This window comes from Amphibalanus amphitrite, unplaced genomic scaffold (genome assembly GCF_019059575.1).
Source record: "Amphibalanus amphitrite isolate SeventyFive unplaced genomic scaffold, NRLGWU_Aamphi_draft 000617F_arrow, whole genome shotgun sequence".
In the NCBI taxonomy this organism is placed as follows: Eukaryota; Metazoa; Arthropoda; class Thecostraca; order Balanomorpha; family Balanidae; genus Amphibalanus; species Amphibalanus amphitrite.
In genome coordinates this window covers 63,620-83,623 of record NW_024882111.1, presented here as the reverse complement: position 1 = coordinate 83,623, position 20,004 = coordinate 63,620, and the positions used below count along the sequence as shown (strand labels likewise).

Here is a 20,004-nt window from a genome sequence, read left to right as displayed (position 1 = left end):
GCATAATATTTGTCATCGCAGCATAATATTGTCATGAGCCGAGCCGCGTGTTCCACATTGCGCAGCGGCATATAACTGAGCTGCACCCATCATATGTCGGGGACACAAGTCACAAGATTCACCCTGTCACCCTACCACAAGATTGCGCCATGGGTTGGATTATCCCACATAAAATCCGTAACGGCCCCGGACAACGCCGCAGGCGGATCCGCGCGCACACGGCTGTCTCACATTGGGAGCTATTAGCCGCGGGTAGGACGGGCTCGGCAGACGGCGGATCAGGCCCGGCCCGATCAGACAAACCCAGGAACCGCATCACAGTGGCACATCACACGCTGTCACGCACGACTCACAACATAGTTACACAGCAACTCGCAGCGCGCATCAGCGCAGATCGAGACAGAGTTCCACCCGTCGACGGAGATTGGGGCCAAAATCACACCTCGGTCAGACTGAGGGACACGATTCGCGCGCCGTCACAGCCCCGTGCACAGAGCACCATCCCAAGCTACCGCAGTCGCTTACACAATTCGCTCGTAGAACAGCATGTAAGCCTGTGCCTTGAGCACCTTGTCCAGAGTCACCTCTGTGACGTGCGTGTCGCTCACGTAAAACCACCGTCCGGCCTCCGGCTGCGGCTCCGGCTCCGTCTCGGGCTCCGGGCCGGGCTGTTGTTGGTCCATCTGCGGCTCCTGTGGTAAGGCAGCGTCGTCCCCACCCTCCCCCTCACCCCGGTCTTCCTCTGCGGGTCTGACCGGGGACGGTCCGTCCGTGGTCTCCGGTCGGGTCTGTTCGGCGCGCTGCCGCGCCCGCTCACACGCCACGGCGAACGCGTCGGTGACGAGTGTGGTGAGTCGCGCAGGGTTGACGGTGAGCTGGTCGTGACGGCGGCGCACGCGCACGTAGGCTGTGTAGTGGCCGCTGGTCAGTCGACCGCTGTGCTCGACGACACCAAACAGCGAGTAGAGCACCCGCCGCTGGCCGGCCCGCATCTGAGGCAGGTCCTGTCGGTGAGAGAGGATGTCACACTAGTGCCAGCGTGTGTGCTGGTGGATTATCGGCCGGGCGGCAGCGGGGTGCACTGGCGGCGTTGTGTGAGCATTTCGCACGGGGCAGGGAGGCTGCGTGGCACATAATCGGGTAGGGTTATTCGATCAGTATACGGTGAGGCTTACATATGGGTACGAGAGATGAATCACTGAATGTTCCATCATGAATGACTGAATGAGATGAATCACTGAGGTCAGTAGCAACGAGCTACGACATTGAGCCACGAAACATAACGGATGCACACTACGCAGGCGGCAGGGATAGTAAAATGAAGCTTTCGGGCATGTCGCTGTCTGCTAGACTGATGAGTGACGGAGGGATCACAAGTCACCCAGCCTGCTGCCATTACATACCTGGCTAATGGAGGAGCAGAAGGGGGCCAGATCGAGCCGCTCGCCGAACTGCACGTGCCGGTTCACCTTCCGCAGGCTGAAGCTGCACACCTCGAACCGCTTCAGGTGGATGGTCAGCACCGGCGGCGGGCTATAGATGAGCAGCTGCTTGCTGGCGTTGCTGTAGACCGTGCCGAGCTTCTTCTCAGCCGCTGTTGAAAAAGTGGAGGGAGGGAGTCAATTATGGAGTTGGATCAGTAGGATTTGCTAAGTGTATTAATGTGAGGCATTTGGGGTAGCGCATCTGTAAGCCTGATATTGTCATTAATTTATCGCACAATTATGAAATCTGAACAGAAATTTCTGATAAATCCGTCCATCTCACGCTTAACATTCACCGACTTGAGAGTAAACACTTGACATATTGTCAAGCAAAATCTGCAATGACATAATGTTCTCCTGATTACATGTAGACTGTAGAGGTGCCCAGCCCTGACACTGTCCCCGCCCCGCTTGTCACCCCAAGTCCGCACCTTTCTCAGCCGCCGTGAGCCGTTTGTTGCGCAGCTCCGTGCAGTTGTCGCAGCCGAACTTATTGTTGCCGGTGAGCAGCTCGGGCGCCGTGTACTGGTTGAGGCAGGTAAGCAGGCTGCACTCGCCGGCGGCCGCCTGGTAGCGCGGCGCCAGGGTGGTCAGCGCTCGACTGAGCCACTCACAGCGGCTCAGCGGCGGCGGCGGGCCGTCCGAGGCGGAGGCCGCGGGTGAGGGATCCTCCTCACCGGTCCCCGTCCCTTCGGCCGGGGCAGACTCGGTGGGCGCACAGGTCCCGCCGTTCGGCGCAGACTGGGGGTCGCCGAGGTCCGCCGCCCCTGCCGCTAGGCTCTGACCATTCGCCGCTGCCTCCGTCGGCCCACCGCCACCCGGTACCTCACCGGGTGACGGTGACTGACCCTCCCGCGGGGCCTCCTCCGCCGCCTGGCCGCAGTGATCGTTCGGAGCGCCCAGACCGTTCTCACGCGCCTCCACTCCCTCTCCGCAGTTCTCCGCCGGCACAGAACTCTGCTTCTCCCCCACCTCGGCCGCTCCCGCCGTCTCCGGCGCACCGTTCGCCGCTTTGTCGACGCCCTCCCCGTCCCCACCGTCCGCCTGACCCCTGGCCGCGTCTCCGGCTCCTCCGGGATCCTCCTTATCCACCGGCACACGGCGGGCGTCTCCACCGACCAGTGGCACCCGCCCGGCCGGCGCCGCGTCCGGCTCCACCGGCGACGGCGCCCGGCCGTTCGCGGTCAGCGGGCCCGGCTCGTCCCCACACGAGTCCGCAGCGGCCGCGGCGCCGGCGCGGTCCACAATCAGAGCACTGAGCCGCTCCGAGAGCTCCTCCGCGGCCAGGTCGGCCGGCGGGTCGGGGCTGACCGAGGCGGGCGGCTCGTCAGCCGGCGGGTCGGGGCTGAGCGAGGCGGGCGGCTCGTCAGCCGGCGGGTCGGGGCTCACTGAGGCCGGCGGTTCGTTCAGCTCGTCTTCCGTCGATTCCCCGCTGACCGAGGCCGGCGGCGGGTCGAGCTCCGACAGCAGGCTGAAGATGATCGGGCCCGTGTCGCCGTTATCCTCCTCGTCTGCGTCACTCTCACCTGCGGCGGAGCGAGAGCGGGTGGGTGGGATCAGGCGGCCGACGGCTGTAGCCGAGATGGGATAACAAAGCGTGACTGGTGACGAGAAAATGTCTCCACGAGAAAATGTCTATGAGAAAATGTCAAGAAATGGCAACGGTGGACAAGTATAACGACATCAGAACCAGACGACAAAAAAAGGTATAAATGCATGCAACATGATCATACAGTACTCGTATACACGGTATTTTGTGTCACCTTCTGCGTGGGCGACGTCCGACTGTTTGTCGAGCTCCTGTCCGGAGTCGCTGGCCGGCTGTCTCTCCGGCTCCGGGGCCGGATCCGGGCCCGTACCGTCCGCCTCCGCCGCCGCCGGACCTTCGGGCACGAGGGATCCGGGTCAATATTAGGTCGACTCAGCGATACAAAAGATGCCAAATATCTAAGCAAACAATTTATAGCCATGCCAATTAAATACCACATAGCTGGGACCGAGAAGAACTCTCCCTCAGAAGCGTGAAACGGAAATTGAAGCAGCCCATACATAGTGCATGCACATTGCAATGCAATGCAGTACTGTATTGTACACGTCTTACATGTATTATCTGTCGTATTTTGTCTAATTGACTAGATCCACACACTAGTCGTGTCAAATACAACCTAACTAAACTATACTTATGCGCCCTAATGCGGTACCCGTAAACCCCCGTGCACCAGGCACCAGCATAAAAACTACAAAAACCCTGTAGCCCAGCACACCAGCGAGTCTTAGCGCCTTCCAGGGACTGTCCACACTTACCATGCTTCTTGGCTCGCCGCGCCGCCTTCCGTTCCTTTTTGAGCGCGTGTTTGGAGGGCCGCCCGGAGCCGGTGGCCTTGCTGGGTGTGAGTACGTACTCTCCGCTGTCCTCGTCGTCTGCCCCCGTACCGCACAGCTTCCTGGGCCGGGTCGGCTGCGGGAGGGTGGAGAAGGTGAGGGGATACACGGCACACACAGACAGGTGGTAACAGACAGCGAGCGCTCAAAGTCGAGCAACAGACGAACAGGTAGTCATGGAGTAACGACGGAGAAGAAAGCATAAATAATTATGATGGAGACGGGACGCATTCATTAGCAAAAACTCAACAACGGTGATGCCAAAATGCTGATAAATCCATGAGATCTGACAGAGGTAGCTCATGCTCAATACTCATCTAATAACCTGCCAAAGACAACTCCTGCTCACCTTATCTTCTGCGACGGGCAGCGAAAGGTCGAGGAAGGGCTCCATGCGGTGTGTGCGGGCCATGCAGGCCTGACACACCACCAGGCTGACAAGCTGGCCGCTGAAGATGGAGTCGATGGTCGTATGCGACACCTGGCGGCCCAGCGCCTTGGCGCGCGCCTTCATGTCGTCCGGTACCTCCTTAGGGTCGGCCTTGGCCGGCAGCCCCAGACCGAGCAGGATCTGCTTCTGGTGCCGCTGGAAGCCGAGTGGGGAGGACGCCGGTCACCAACTGACTAGAACGACCGCATACCATTGCTGCTCATACACTGTCCACTGAAATTTACCAGCAGCCGGCCCGCACTGCTGCACTGGCCTGAAGAAAGCAATGCATAGAGATCCCGAAAAAAAAAACAAGGACTAAATTGAAGACTATGCAATGCTAAAAAACCGGAGACCTATGTAATGACCACATCACCACAAGACAGACGGCCCGGCACAAGCCAGTCAAACTGGAGCTACGGAGACGCAGAGTGCGCGGAACACTTACCCGCAGATCCTCAAGCCGCGCCTGCTCCATGAGCGCTCGCAGCAGCTCGTGTGCGTCCTGCTGGTCGCAGCCCACAAACTGGGGCACCTTCAGGGCGATCTACCGGACAGAACAGAGACACAATGTTTGTTGAGTCGTTCAAGGTGGCGTCTCCTGAAGACTAGGTAATTCGGTGAAACATTTAACAATCTTATCAGATGGTCGGTGGACTGATCGCATTTCTATTTGGAAGGTAAATTGAGCTGAGGACATCTCACGTCATTTGAAGGACAAAAGAAACATGGCACCGTTCTGAGCAGGTGACTGGGGGGGGGGGGGGGGGATATTATATATCTCACCTTTCTGAGCAGATGACTGGGGGAGACGGTCGACCCGGTGCCCGTGATGTGCATCTGCTTGAGAAAGTCGCACAGCGAGGCGGTGATGGGCCCGCCCTCCGGCAGCACCAGCTCCATCGTCTGACGGCGCGGAGACGCGGACAGCAGGGTCAGACGTTTCCGCGCAGACAGACTAACACAGACAGACTAGACGCAGACAGACAGGCACAAAGAGCAGACAGACTAGCTAGATAGCAGCCATCATCGACATCCGGCACAGCGTGAACGGACATCAGTTACAGACAGAGGAGAGTCAGGAGACAGCAGTCAGACTGGAGCCGTCTGATGACCGACCGCTGGGTTCGCCGGGCACTCAAACACCCATGGCGTCTTTTATCCTCTCGGCCACTCTCCCCTTCCTGACTCTCTCTCTCTCTCTCCCTCTCTCCCTCCCTTTCTTTCTCGAGTCTCACCTCCCCGTCAGCGCTGACTGTGACCTTTCGCCCGGAGCGGCTGCTGATGTCTAGGTAGTGCGTCAGGTAGTGGCACTGGCTCAGACACTGCAGCACCGAGTTCAGGTAACACGAGTTACCCAGGTTGATCAGACCCTGTCGGAGGAAAGAGAGGTCCCGCAGTCAGTTGTGGAGAGTGATTTGTCCGTGCTCCTGTGAAGGTCCAATAACAGATGCGCTAAAACTTCCATTGATATTGTGAATTAATCACGGAGGCACTTGAAAAGCAAAGACAGATTCAACGGCAAACAGCAGATCGACCCCGGAAAACTCACCTTGACCTTCGGAAGTGACTCGTTATCACGGTCCGCTTGAGCCTGTTTCTCCTTAGCGGAGGCGCCCTTGGAAGACTTGGGAGGCGGAGTGTCCTCCTTGGATGGCGTGGCTGAAATACATATACAATACCCATCAAATATTGCAACTGCCGTCAGTCGATCAATAAAGTCCAAGGTTCAAAATTGCGATCGTTAGACAAACAAAGGGGTCAATAAACCGTTGTGTAATAGTAAACCAAAGAGCGAGACTATGCAGTGGCACTAAGTTACCTACCCCCGGGACGTAGAGTTCCCTGCTTTTTCTTGACAAACTGCACAGCTTCGTGAAGTTTCTTATTGCTCTTCAGTGACACTTTCTCGTTACATGTGAAACACCTGGAAAGACAATACAACATAATAAGCAACAGTGAAGCTTATCATTGTGTGGAAACACTGCGATGTGAATAAGTGCGTGTTGTACGTTCCTAGCCAAATGTAACATTGGGTTACGAAGACGTTAATAGTTTCCTTAGACAGCCACGACACGTCAGTGTAAAGAACAGTTCCCGAAACGACCCGCCGAGCGTGGAACCAAGAGCCTGCCCCACCGCATCATCCTCATCACTGTCATCAGACGGCCCAGTCGGCAGTCTGCTGCCCCACTCCGTGACCTCACGCCCACCCCAGCATCCTCACCAGACGCCCCAGTCGGCGGCGGCGTTGACGGCCAGCGTGTGCGAGTCGGAGCGCGGCGTGTTAAAGTGCTGCGTGGCGTGCCTCGCGCAGCCCTGGTGGCCGCACTGCATGCACAGCCAGACGCCGTGCGGCAGCTGCGCGCCCGACGGCACCGACTGCTGAAACACAGACACAGACAGATACATATACTGGCCAGACAGATACTGCTACAGGTACAGGCAGCTACAGATCTCCGGGAATGAGGATGTGTCTCATGAGCTGAAGGAGATGATATAAACTCCATGTCAAACAAGACACTGGTACAAGACTGGTCCAAGGCTGATCTGGTTTTAACCACCAACTATAAGTCACCTCACGTCATCATCGGTCACCGGCTATCACCTCACACCAGCGGGCGTCCCTCACCTCCTCCCCATCCGCGGGTGCCGTGCACGGGGTCGGAACCTTCTTGTCGCAGGCGCCGATCCGCCGGTTGGACTTCAGCTGCCGCTTAATGTCAGCCAGGCTGACACTCTTGCCCACGTGCTGGCACATGCTTATACCTAAAAACAGAAATACCTAGGTTCGGATCTTTGTAACATACTTGTAGGGACTGGCCTCCCCAGCTTCAGACTATTAGACTATGAGACTAGCACTACATAAACAGAAACTGATGAGCACATACAACTTCCACTTCATACCTAACTAAAAGCTGAAATTCAGCAAAATTACAGACTGGATTTCAGCATATGAAGGTCTATTATTCAGAAATTAAATTGAAATAAACATTCCACCAAAAGTATTTTTATTGGGAGGGTAACACTACACACATAATTGATAAAAACAAACCTAACTGGAAGCAGTTTATCCAAGGCCAAGGTGGGGTTTCAAAATGTTCATGATTCGACATTTTCAAAGCCTGTGGAGAAACTCACTTGTTTCGATTTCCTCCTGGAAAGCAGAATCTGATGACTCTCCCAAATCTTGACAGCTTGGTTTGTGCTCAATGCCTCGTTTCACCATGATCACCAGCAGCTACAGCTACAAATGCTGAAAATGCAGCCAAACAGTCTGGTCAAATGGAATCTGGAATGTTAAGCCAAACTACCAGCAGAAGTCCACAACAATCACAAGGTGATAATGTTGTGAACATGCCACAAGGAAGTCTTAAAAAGCAATAATCTATTATTTTACATGTCCTTGGAAGTTTTTACTAGAAGCATCAAGCCATAGGAAATGCAGCTCTTTGCAGCTTCCTTTCTCACTATGCTGCCTCCTTGAAACCAAACATTAGTAACAAAGCAAACTGGTGTGGTTATGTACCTAGGCAGATTGAGATGCAAAATGAATTCTGAATTGGCTTCATTATTATGGGAAGCACAGATAACAGTAAAACTACTGTTACTACTGTTATCTGTGTGGAAACTTATTCAAACCTATGAAAACAAAATAACACAAGACCTAGTGACTCAAGTGGGTCAGCCAGGTGAAGGTGTTTGAAATCTCGCTCTGATCCAGTCTGAAGTGCAAAGCAGCTTTTACTATTGTGTGGCTGACAGCTCCACAGTGTTGAGGGACTGCACAATCCCAAAGCACCTGTGCATTGTGATGAATAGTGAATACATCAACAATGGTTACCCACCAGCAGCCTCATGGCAATGACTGTTGAGAAAGGCATGCAATATTTTAACCTTTCAAAAATCCTAAATCCTATATGTTCAAACAAGCATATTATTTACAAAAATGAAGGCACTGATAAGAAATTGCATGTAAAATACTCAACAAAGTTGACATCATAGTTTAACCCGCGCCCGGCTACGGGTCCTGGATTTCCACGCCCTGCTGGGGGGGGGGGTGTTTGAACACCCCCCCCCCCTTGTAACTCGGCTCCTGGGCCACGTAGCGATACGTGGAAGGCGGCGTTCGAAAGAGCGTCAAAAATAATGACGAAATCACTTCGGTCAATTTTTTGGTCAGGTCAAAGGTCAGGTCACCAGAGGTCATTGAAGGCAAAATTTCGCCGATTTCCAGGTCGAATGTCGAGAATTTCCAAGAAGCCAACGCATAACTCGGGAACCAATAGAGCTGCAGCGCCGCGGAAAAGCGCATTCGATAGCCCTATTAACGCCCTTTCTGAGTAATTCTCTCAGATTTGACCTAACGTCAACGGTTTTGCCTGCAGGGGGCAAAAACTGCAAAAAAAAGCCGATTTTTTTCGGAAACAGTTTTTCTGCAATAACTTTTGACCCAAGCCCTGTACGAGCTTACTTTTGCCGGCATCGTGTTCCTCTCGTCAAGACGCATCGAATGAACTATAACTTGACCTTGAAAGGTCAACTTGAAAATTTGACCTCAGGTCAAGGTCATGACCTGACCGGAAATGGTCATGTTGCATATCAGTCGATCCGTATCGTCGAGCTGAACACATCCAAGGCGTTTTCATCGCTCTAGCATGCCTCTATCAAAAGTTATTTGCGAAAAACTGTTAGATACCATTCGTGACCTAAGATGACCTCAGGGCATAAACAAGGGTCACGGACACCATTTTCATGTTCAGTGTGTCTAAACCACTTGTAATTCGGTGTTTGGGAGTGTTTATAATGTCTTTCGTCCAAAAGAGGCGCATTTTAATTTTCTCCCATTGACTTATAATGGGGAGGTCGCAAAATTAACCTGACCTTAGGTCATCGATATCAAAATTCTGAGATATACATTTTGTACATGCTATTGCTCTTAGCAATCGCTGAAAGTTTCAAAGCGATCGGTCACTCAATGTAGCTATGACAGACATTGAAACTTTTTATGAGGTGAGGTCACTTCAAGTGACCTGGTGACCTGACCTTGAATGACCTTGGTCTGAAATTTTCACAACATGTGTAGAATTAATGTATGATAAGGTGTACCAAAAACGCCGTGAAAAACCACAAGGGGGGTGTTCAAACACCCCCCCCCCCCAGCAGGGCGCGGGCTAATAGAACCCCAGCCAAAGGCCTGAAGGAATAGGGCCTTAACAGTTAACTCCTATCTTTGCTTGGATTCCTGTCTGTCAGTCTACAAGGAACACATTTTATTCTTCCACATCTAGATCTTATGAAGCCTGATTCAGACACATCTCAAAAATATTCTATGAATGTTTTTTTTTACTTAGACATACATGTCCTTTTTATCTTATGGTCAGATTCAGATTCTAACATTGACTATGTTTTTCACAAGATTGTCCACAATGCAGACAGATGCACAAGACCACTATCATCCCCATTCCTTTTTTTAATTTTGAGGTTCCACATTGGGTAGCCTAGCACTAAAAGGAATTCAAAATGACCTGTCCACATTGCATTCAACAGTTTTATGCTCCCATTTTTATAAGTGGGCGACTATCAAAGACCAAGCAAGTACTTTGATAGCCTTCACAATTTACGATATGGATTACTGACCAATAATCTTACGAACATGCCATGTCCCTACGTGAGCGTGCCACTTCAGTTGGGCAAACTAGACCTTTGGAATCAAAATATGGAGGCATCAAAAGATTGATTCCTTATGACCATATTTGGGCATAAATGCAGACCATTTCTAACTTACCAAACACATAAAAATAAGATAGTGTTTCAAGAAGGAGCATGCCTGATCTTGAGCAGAAATGCTGGAAGTACCTCCTAAGCAAAATAATATTGCTCCTTTCATAACAATTTGAATTATATAGGTAGTGAAAGGCAATCAAGGAATTGATTCACTTTAAACAGATAATCATAATATTGATTCCCCATCAGCTGGCTAATCATTATTTTGATTCACAGGTAATGTTAACAGATAGGCAACAATTACTTGCAAGAATACAGCATTTATCTTGCTATTATTCTCATTTAGTGGTATCCTCAGCACCACAACAGATACCTATAGCATTGTTGTACTTTACCTTCACTACATTTGATAACAATTCACAATTTTTAAATGTCAAGAATACAAAAACTGAAGCAACAGGTAAAAATCATATAATAAATATAAAAGCACTACAACAATGATAATTAGGGGTTTGAAAATTTCATTTTGCCATTTTACACAGATACTGATTGTTTAGTATGCGATTCATGATACAAAAATAACATACAGTGTGATTTCCCCAAAACAGCTTTTACGTGGTGGACAGTGCCTCTGTCTTTTTCTCATTCACAAGGCCAGAGGGACAATTTCTTAGTTTTGAGGTAACACTTTTTGCAAACTTACCACATTTTTCTACCTTTTTAAAGAAAAATCTCACCGTCATGGGCCTTTTTTCAACCGTAACGATACATTTGAAGTCAAAAGTGTACCCAAATGAATCAAAAAAATTGATTCCATGCCCATATTTGGTCATGGCTCCTCCCACCAGAATCAAATTATTGATGCCTCCATATTTTGATTCCAAAAGTCTAGTTTGCCCAACTGACTTGCCAGACTACTTTCAACTTTAACTGCTCGAGCCTCAAATTTGTTTGTGTCTAGTAACAATGGTTGACATTCAAAGCTAAAAAACCACCACTGATGCTTTGTGACAGACCCCATTGACATGCTATTGTTATAGGAATAGGCATGGATGCTAACAGCAGCACACAACTGAAGGAATTAGGCAAACAAATAATGACTAATTTTGGGACACACTAAGTGACGGACGATCAATAGATCAAAATGAGTAAATTTGTGAAGTATATAATGGTCACCTACAGGGAATCACTTTCATTACACGTGGAAAAATCATTTTTAGTTTTCACACCGTTCTCAGCAAGCGTTCAAGGATGATAAATTGCAGCCATCTCACTGCAAGCAATAGTCCTAATCAAGGCCATAAATCGAGGCATGCATCTAAAACCTTCAAGAGGCTTGAAACTGTAAAATGGACAAAAATAGCAAAATAATCGCTTCAAAATATCATAGTATATCATTTATATCAAAATATACAGTCTGAGTACCGTGTTTTCTGTGACATATTGAAGAAAAATGAGACTGAAACTGCAAAATACATGACGTCATTTATAGAAATCAATAAAATAATAAAAAATGAACTGGCGCACTAGTCACCACTAACGTCTCTAAATTCTAAAATAGCCCTTGGATGCGGCCACGAAATTGTTTTGTTATAGACGCTGGGATCTATATATGGCCTTGGCTGGGATAAGCTTTGTATTCCTGCTCCCTTGTCTCAAGCCTGCCCTGCGATGTTCCGTGGGCCATCGCATCGCCATCCGGGCCTCGGTTATATCGCCTTGCAGGCCTCTGTGCCGGGTCAAAAATGTTGCCGAGGCAGTTGCCTCGGTTGCTGCCAAATTGTTTCGCAAGCCTCCTCCCCCGTGCATCACCATCGGGACTTGCTAGGGACGCAGGGTAGAATCATATTAAAAAAAAGAGCTTATCTCATTCTTGATTTGTATCGAATCGGATCACTTAGGCCAACGTTTGGGTGATACGATGCAGGAGCTACATCTAGCCGCGAGCAAAGCACAATAGTCACTAATTAATGTTAATTACTGAATGCCTATGCTACCAAAATCACTGTGCGTCTTACACTGTCATCGATGTATTGCCCTATACGCTCTCAGCACACACAGATATACACACGGTCCTATTGATGATCACTGGTTGTGTGTACGCTGCACGTGCGGCGGAACGTAGTCGGCCTGCGTGGGCCGCTTCTTGCGCAGCAGTTTCTGAACGTGCGGCGGTTTGGGCGGCTGCGGCCGGTTCCACTGGCGGTCCACCTCCGCCAACAGCTGCTCCTCGCGGTCAAAGAACCACAGCAGCCGCTCGCGTTCGCGCAGCTCCTGGCGCTTCTCTTCGAGTGCCTGCACGCGGCGCGCGCGCTCCTCAGCCTGGCGCTGCTGCTCGAGCGCCTCCAGCCGGCGGCGCTCCCAGTCGGCGTACGTGGCGCGCAGCTGCGCCACCGCCGCCGGCTCGTGCTCGGCCACGGCGCTCTCGGCGGCGCTGCGCAGCGTCTCCAGCAGCGGGGCGTCGGCGGCCGGCAGCGCGGAGACCCGCGCCGACAGCGCCGCCGCGTCCGGGCACGAGTCGCCGGCGTCCGCCAGCAGACCGGCCACCCGCTCCAGCTGGCGGCGCGGCACACACACACACTGTCAGGGCGGCGGTGGGCGGGAGCACATGGGGTACAGGGGATACGACGGCAGATACGGTTTAGTAGAGGGACTCTGACTTCGATAAAATATTACTGCGGGTTATACTTCGATGAAATATTCTGACTTCGATATATAATACCAGAACACCTGTTGATTTTCTAGCAATTTATCGCTGGTGAACTATAATATAAGTAGATCCACCACAATTACGCCTACGGTAAAATGGGTAGATCGAATACAGTAGGTAAAAGGACGCAAATTTCTAAGTATTTGAATAACAAATGTGACTGTGACCGATGATGAAGGACTAACCGTGGTTTGACGCAGGAACTAACAATTAACAAATGATGAGCAATTAGGGTACAAGCTATGCAAATATGTAGCAGCTGTTAATGCAAATCAATAACTACTGACCCGCTTCGCATCCCTACCCCTCCCCCGCCGGTTCCGACCGCCGCTCTCCTCACCGTATCCCTGCAGACGCCGTCACTGCCCTGCAGCCGGTCGCAGCACTGGCGCAGCTGGTCCCACTGCCGCCAGAGGGCCCAGCCGAGCAGCTGGCAGCTGCGGTCCCCCAGCTGGTCGCCCGAGGCGCCCACCCAGGCCAGCGTCTTCCCGCACAGTTCCCACCACTCGCGCAGGTCAAAGTGGGCGTCGTTCCACTCGTTACGCAGGTATTTCACCCGGATGAACTCCTGAGGGGGAGACGGGACGGGAGAGTTACGGTCGAAGGAAAATAGCCGTTGGACCGTAATTTCATCTCGGTCACAGTCTCCAGATGACGAAAACGTCCAGTTTGTAGAGCCATCTCACTTTGAGATGACTCACTTAGCCATCGTCAGTGCTGCTTTTACTAGCCTGTACCTGAAGTTTATTGGCAGCTCATCTACTTGTTGGGCATAAACCATGCAAATAATAGTCATAGCCAATCATCGTCATCGTCAATTAAGTCAAATCTACACATCACGCCATTACATATCGTAACAATCGCCAACCAACAGCCATTAACATTGTATGTGACGTGTCGGTTTCATCATGCGGATGGCCGGCTGCGCCACGGAGTCACCGTCTTCGCCTTGGAGTCTTCCTCTCAGTCGGGCTGCCGCCACGGCTCCAGAAGAGGGCTCTGGTACCCTGGTACCTTGGTAGGTACCCTGAACTCACCGTCTCCGCCTTGGGATCCTCCTCGGGGTCGGGCTGTCGCCACGGCTCGGGCACCGGGTTCTCGACGTAGGCGCAGCACGAGTAGAGCGCCAGCGCCCGGTTGATCGGGTCGGACCACTCCTCCTGCAGCATCAGGTGCGTGGCGATCTTGGCCGCGTCTGCAAGGGGGCCGGGGTGACGAGGTTACACACAGTGCACAAGTTGAGCTCGAGCAATTCAGGTGTAACCGCCGACGAAAAATATGCGAATATATAAGAACGGGACGTTATTCATTTTACGGACAGAAATGTATAAAACCAAAGTCGAACCAGCTGCTGGGCAGCTGACGTGCCTCATATTACCCCTACCACCGGTCCGCCCCTCGACAGCTGCTGTGTCTTACCTCTGTAGTTGCCCTCCTTGAGGAAGGTGTCCATGCACATGTTGGCCGTGTGGGTGTCCAGGAAGACGCCGTAGTTCATCCTGTCGTCGAGCACATCCAGAAGGCGCTGTCGGCGCTCCGGGTCGGGGGCGGCCAGCAGGGCGCGCACCAGCGCGTGGCCGGTGGACGGCAGCGCGCCGGTGGTGAGCGGCGTGCGCCGGAACCGGTGCAGCACGTCCTGCAGGTCGTCCAGCTGCTGGTCCGACACGGCGTTCACGGCGAACTGGCGGCAACAGCGGCGCATAACACAAACACACTCCGGCGTAGGCGTCACATGGGTGGGAGGCCGGAGGGCCGGGCATGCAGACACGATATTCTTGAAGTTTCGTATAGGACGATTCACATACCTATTGAGGATATCATAGCGGGTACCGAACTGCACTCAAGTGGCACATTACATCAAGCTTTAAATCAGCCGAGGATGTAGACATTATGGCCTATCAAAACACATCAGTCCAGGTAATTTTGTCAGCCTACGTCAAGATACAAAACTCAATACGTTAATTCAGGTTATTAGCCGAATGCTGCTAGATCAGATGATCTGGTATGGTACATACATACCTAGCCACATTATTAGCATACACGGCAAGGAGAAATTACCGAGCCGAAGGTCGGGATGGTTGGTAATTGGTTTTAGCATGCACTGCAATCACATTTTAAATGCCCGTTACAAGTCAATACCATAAGAGCATCAATGGAACCCACGAAGATATGGCTTCCAGTAGCAATAATCGTTCCACAAAACACACGTCAGTCGGCCATTACCGACTGAAACCAAGACTGAAATAGACGACGGAACAAGAACCACCGGGGAATGCAAGGAGGACAAAACACCTCGCACTATCCGACTACAATAACTGGTACTTACGATATCAATGTCGACAGGAAGGACCTTCCCTTTTGTTTGGAAATTCTTATCAATGGCAAGGTAGAACTTATCTGCAACAAGAACAGTTCGTTTTCATGAGTGTTATTCATGATTTTCTTGAAGTGAGGGTCCTTACAGGTTCACCAGGCTGCTTTTGACTGACTTACTGGTGCAAGTCAAGTCCTAATGTGACCTGACTTAACACGATCCGAGGGTGAAACTTTCACATTGTATAGGAAATGCATATTATATGAATGAAAGAGTGGCGCACAAACCGTTTTTGATAGCCGCAAAACCTTTGCTATCATTTAACAACTGTATCCAACAATTATGTAAGCATGAAAAGCATAATTGTATCATGTCGTACCCATATTTAGGTCTTTGAAGATGGGTAAGCTTGTGCGGGCATCCCAGAGGTCCTGGCACTTGTATGCATCTGAGAGAAACGTCCTCCGGCCTGGAAAGGAGAGTGAGAGTACCATAAATGCACCGATACCGCTGCTAGCAACACGCATGCATGTCTTCGTAAGGACCAACGAAAAGTTCGCGACAAAAACGGTAGACTACGACATCGAGCGACGGTTTAAGTTTATTATAACATCTGACGTTTATTATAACGACCGGCGAGAGAAAATAAAGCCAGAAATTGAGAGAGCATGGCGACCCGCTCACCAGTGCCGACAAATTGCACTTCAGTGTGCGTCAAGCAACCGTCTTGTACACATACGCACATTCACAAAATTGCATGTGCCTTCTTCCACGCAACATGTGCAATAACTAGCCCTAGCGATATTGTATATCATGACACTAAAACAAAGCAATGTCTTGACTTAAAATTGACTAAATAGACTATTGGCTTACCCTGACTCCAACTGAATCTCCGGCAGCATTTCAGTATATGACGAGAAAACAACCGAGACGTAGCTGTTTCCATGATGTAATTCTGACGATGACTAGCAACGATTCTATGCAAAATACTATTTTCAATACTTATGTAGACCGTCCTCTACAGTGACATACCTGAAAAATAAACAACGTATTAGTCAGTGGAAAACAAATATAGAAATGGAGTGCTTTAACCATCGCCGGCCGATGGGGGAGGGGGGGGGGGGAGGCTGGCACCCAATAGTTTTTTTTTTCGCGATAGGAGATAGAGCTGAAACTTGGCATGCATATATGACCTTTGATTCAAGCCAGATCTTCAGAAACCAACCACATTTTCAGGCAAGGTCAGGTCATTTTTGTCAAGTATCATTTTTGGATTCAGGATGTCAAATAATGTAAGAATATGAAAACTTTATCTTTTAACAGTCACTCGGACTCGATGTATACTTTTACCATTCCCCTCCCCCCAACAAAATTCTCACTAAAACTGCCGTTCCGGCATGTGTTTGATGGAGTCGGGCGGGATTCCTCTCGTTTCACGATGCCAGAACAGCTATTTTCGTGAGGATTTCCTCAACGTGCTAATACCACGTGAAAAACAGCAAGGCTTTAAGTTTGCCCAGAGTTGACTTTTGGAAGCCAGAGTCAGAGAAGCCTGAGTTGAAAACATTTCAATTTAAGAGAACCAGGATGTACTTAGCAGCCTTAGCTCACTTCATCTTATTGCATATCAATATACATATAATAAATCATAAATTTTACACGTGGTAATTTTTGTTGGGTAGCTTCATTCCTTCTACCAAGTATTGGACTATTCCCGATGCATGTGGGTGATCCCTTATGCACGTGCCACGTGCAAAACGAAGAGGTGTCAGTTTTGGAATTGTTGCAATATTTCGGTAACTACTTGGCCGATTGCGTTGAAAGTTGGCATGTAGGTAGGCACCCACTAGGCACTAGGCACTGCATATCCATGTGCCAGAGTTGGGGTGCTGCTGCACGTGCGCACGTGCAAGGGTCGTTTCCAGATCTCGAGATCGGCTGGACCGATGGCGCTCAAATTTGGTACCTACACGGTTAGGGACCGGTTAGTAGGGTGCCATGCAAAAGTCAGTCGGGACCCATTTTGCACGTGCGCACGTGCAGGGTGCCACTTCCAGATCTCGAGAACGGCTGGGCCGATTGCGCTCAAATTTGGCACATCTCTAGAGACCGGTTAGTAGGGTGCCGTGCATATGTCAGTATTGTATTGTATTGTATTGTATTTGTATTTACGATCATGGGCGATCCACACATGGCGTGGCGATTACTGCCCAGAGTCTGAGTCGGGTATAAGCATGCAGGAACAGAGACCAGTCGAACAACAACACACACACACACACACACGCACACACAGGAAGACACTATATGCTACGATTTCTAACATACCGTGTACTTATATACAAGACGAGTGCCTAATTCAGGCCATCACGAAGGTCTATCGTTTTTCCACAGAGACTTGACAGCGCGTGCGAATTTAGAGGGTGGCAGCTGTGAGAGGTCGGGAGGTAGGTCGTTTAGGAGCTCGGCCGCACGGTAACTGAAACGCCGCTTACCGGTTTCTAGTCTGGGACGCTGGAGTTGGAGAAGGTTATCCTGACGTGTATTTCTATTTCTGGTTGAGGAGTCCCGGTTTTTGGCAAACATAGAGGCAAGTGCTACCGGTTCGCCGTAGTGTATCGCCTTACGTGCAGTGGCCATGGTTTGAAGTTTGAACATAAATTCGGGCGGCATCCAGTTGAGTTTCTCGCGCAGGTCAGTGACGTGGTCGAATTTGCGGCGGCCAAAAATAACTCGAGTAGCGAAGTTCAAGATCTTTTGGAGTCGATTCAGGTTCTTTTTTGTACCATTTCCGTAAACTGAGAGGCAGTAATTTACTCGGGAGATGACTAGAGATGTGACAATGGTTTTGATGACCCCATCGGGAAGACAGTGCCGCACATGGGAGAGGCCAATGAGCAGGCCCATACACCTCCTGCTGAGCTCGGATACATGGGCTTCCCAGGTCAGACAGCTGTCAAACACCACGCCGAGGTTTCCTGCCTGCGCACATGGTTCCAGCTCCGTGTCACGAAACGATACGACGACTGGGGGCAAGTGTTTTAGATTTTGACGGCTGCCGAAAATCATGAGTTGCGTTTTGCTCGCGTTGACCTTCAGGGCGTTTGAGTGGAACCATTTGTTCAGTGCTTCTAGTGAGGCCTCCATGCGCGAGATAAGGGCACTTACATTGTTTTTTGGGCCACTCACTAGAAGCTGGGTATCATCTGCATATTGGAAAACGCATGCGTCATCGGCGTGAAGCGCCAAATCGTTTGAGAAAATCGTGAATAAAAGAGGACCCAGGGCCGAGCCTTGAAACACGCCCATAGTGTTAGGGAGTGGTCGTGACAGTACCCTGCGCTGGAGTCCATCGGTCATTGAAACGCTTTGTGTGTGACCTTTTAGATATGCTTTAAACCAAGGAGTTTCGATGCCGTACAGTGCGAGTTTGTCGAGAAGGAGTTTATGATCTATGACATCGAAACATTTGCTGAGATCGATAAGGCATAGGAAAGATATATCTCCCCTGTCCGTGGCAGCTAGGATGCGGTCGGTGACGGACAAAAGTGCTGTTTCAGTTGAGTGTTGGGGTCGGAAGCCATGCTGACTAGGTGCCAAAAGGTGATTTTGAGAGAGATAGTGTTGTAGCTGCTGCTGGATGACTCGTTCAACAACTTTCATGATAACTGGTACTAGAGAAATGGGTCGAAAGTTGCTGGGGTCAGATGGGTTTCCGGATTTGAAAATGGGATGGACTATGGAATGCTTCCATTGCTCGGGGATGTCAGATTTCGAGATGCAGGTGTTTATGATGTGCTGTATGACGCTGCCAATAGCCCAGAAACTGGTTTTTAGCATGCGGATGCACACACCGTCCGCTCCGCAGGCGGCTGAGTTCCGCATACTGAAAACCGTGCATTCGAGCTCACCGAGTGAGATAGGCCTGGGCTGGAAACCGCATGCGCCGACGCGTGGGAGCCGTGCGTAAGTAAAGGTACCTGTGTTTTGGTTTCGGATCTCGGTAGCAATACGGGGGCCGACGGACACGAAAAATGAGTTTAGTTCGTCAGCGGTTACATCGGGTTGAACTGTTTTATTTTCTTTTTTACCAGCTATGACTGATTTGATTCCCTGCCACACCTTGTTGGGGCCGCGTTCACTAATTTCCCGCTGAATCACGTTGCGCCGGTCACGGCGAACGGCAGAACGAACTGAACGATTCAGGTCTTTATAAACTGTGGATTCCCGCCCGTGCAGTCGTAGTGCGGCGCGCCGTTGGGCCATGATATCACGGGTGGAGGCTGAGACGGGGGGAGCGGTGGGGTTTCTGATGGTCAGGTTCTTTAAAGGGGCATGGTCATCTAGGACGGGTAGGAAATGGGTCAGCCTAGGACGGGTAGGAAATGGGTCAGTTGGAGGTACCCCTCGCAATTTCGCACGTGCAAGGCCCACCCTCTCGCTTGCTCCGTTAGTCGCCCCAAAAGGCGTTATACTGGTAAATATGTACATGTACTGGTATAAGTATTTATGTTGAACAGAGATCTATGGCAATGGCATTAAAGGATTATCAGGTAGGTAGTCTATTTATAGAAAATAAATCCACTCTTGTCTTAAACACTGCCAAGAAGCTGGACTTGTGAAACTGCCTATTTATTTCGAACCCAAATAAACTTTAAATATACACCGCTTCATTTTTGCAAGGCATTTTATCAACCTCATCAACCTATATAGTCTTGCATCACTGTTGGCATCACTGAACTCCCTTGCATCAACCTCACCTCGAGAATCACATGCACCACAATTTCGAAAAAATAATAAAAAAAGCCATTTAAGTTTTTGATGACGTCATAAAAACAATATGTATTGCCTTCTCTTTGGTGGAATTAATACTTTTTTGTCAATTTTTAGTATATTTCAATGGATCAGATTGAATGAAAATATGATAGACACCTCTTGATGCAAATTTGAAACAGTATAC

General features: G+C 50.4%; 2 protein-coding genes across 5 annotated transcripts; both read right to left on the bottom strand.

Annotated features, from left to right (window-relative positions):
- Position 1: 1 nt before the first annotated feature.
- On the bottom strand, positions 2 to 11,224 carry LOC122363343 (ubiquitin carboxyl-terminal hydrolase 45-like). Of its 2 annotated transcripts, XM_043332497.1 has the most exons (15): positions 11,204 to 11,224; positions 7,438 to 7,552; positions 6,929 to 7,065; positions 6,524 to 6,681; positions 6,123 to 6,223; positions 5,849 to 5,958; positions 5,535 to 5,669; positions 5,083 to 5,202; positions 4,745 to 4,843; positions 4,216 to 4,452; positions 3,789 to 3,942; positions 3,248 to 3,367; positions 1,916 to 3,010; positions 1,404 to 1,594; positions 2 to 1,004 (listed from the first exon to the last, which is right to left on the bottom strand). In XM_043332497.1, the coding sequence occupies exons 2-15, from the start codon at positions 7,523 to 7,525 to the stop codon at positions 522 to 524; spliced, it is 3,228 nt and encodes a 1,075-aa protein (XP_043188432.1). In that variant the 5' UTR covers positions 7,526 to 7,552; positions 11,204 to 11,224; the 3' UTR covers positions 2 to 521. The 2 variants fall into 2 exon arrangements, with proteins under 2 accessions (XP_043188432.1, XP_043188433.1); XM_043332498.1 differs by lacking the exon at positions 11,204 to 11,224 and having other exon boundaries at positions 6,524 to 6,678; positions 7,438 to 7,664.
- Positions 11,225 to 11,888: 664 nt separating this feature from the next.
- LOC122363351 lies at positions 11,889 to 19,802 on the bottom strand. Of its 3 annotated transcripts, none has more exons than XM_043332523.1 (8): positions 19,750 to 19,802; positions 15,921 to 16,079; positions 15,427 to 15,516; positions 15,060 to 15,130; positions 14,153 to 14,414; positions 13,771 to 13,928; positions 13,074 to 13,301; positions 11,889 to 12,579 (listed from the first exon to the last, which is right to left on the bottom strand). In XM_043332523.1, the coding sequence occupies exons 2-8, from the start codon at positions 15,991 to 15,993 to the stop codon at positions 12,109 to 12,111; spliced, it is 1,353 nt and encodes a 450-aa protein (XP_043188458.1). In that variant the 5' UTR covers positions 15,994 to 16,079; positions 19,750 to 19,802; the 3' UTR covers positions 11,889 to 12,108. The 3 variants fall into 3 exon arrangements, with proteins under 3 accessions (XP_043188458.1, XP_043188457.1, XP_043188456.1); XM_043332522.1 differs by having other exon boundaries at positions 19,741 to 19,800; XM_043332521.1 differs by lacking the exon at positions 19,750 to 19,802 and adding an exon at positions 19,711 to 19,743.
- Positions 19,803 to 20,004: the final 202 nt, after the last annotated feature.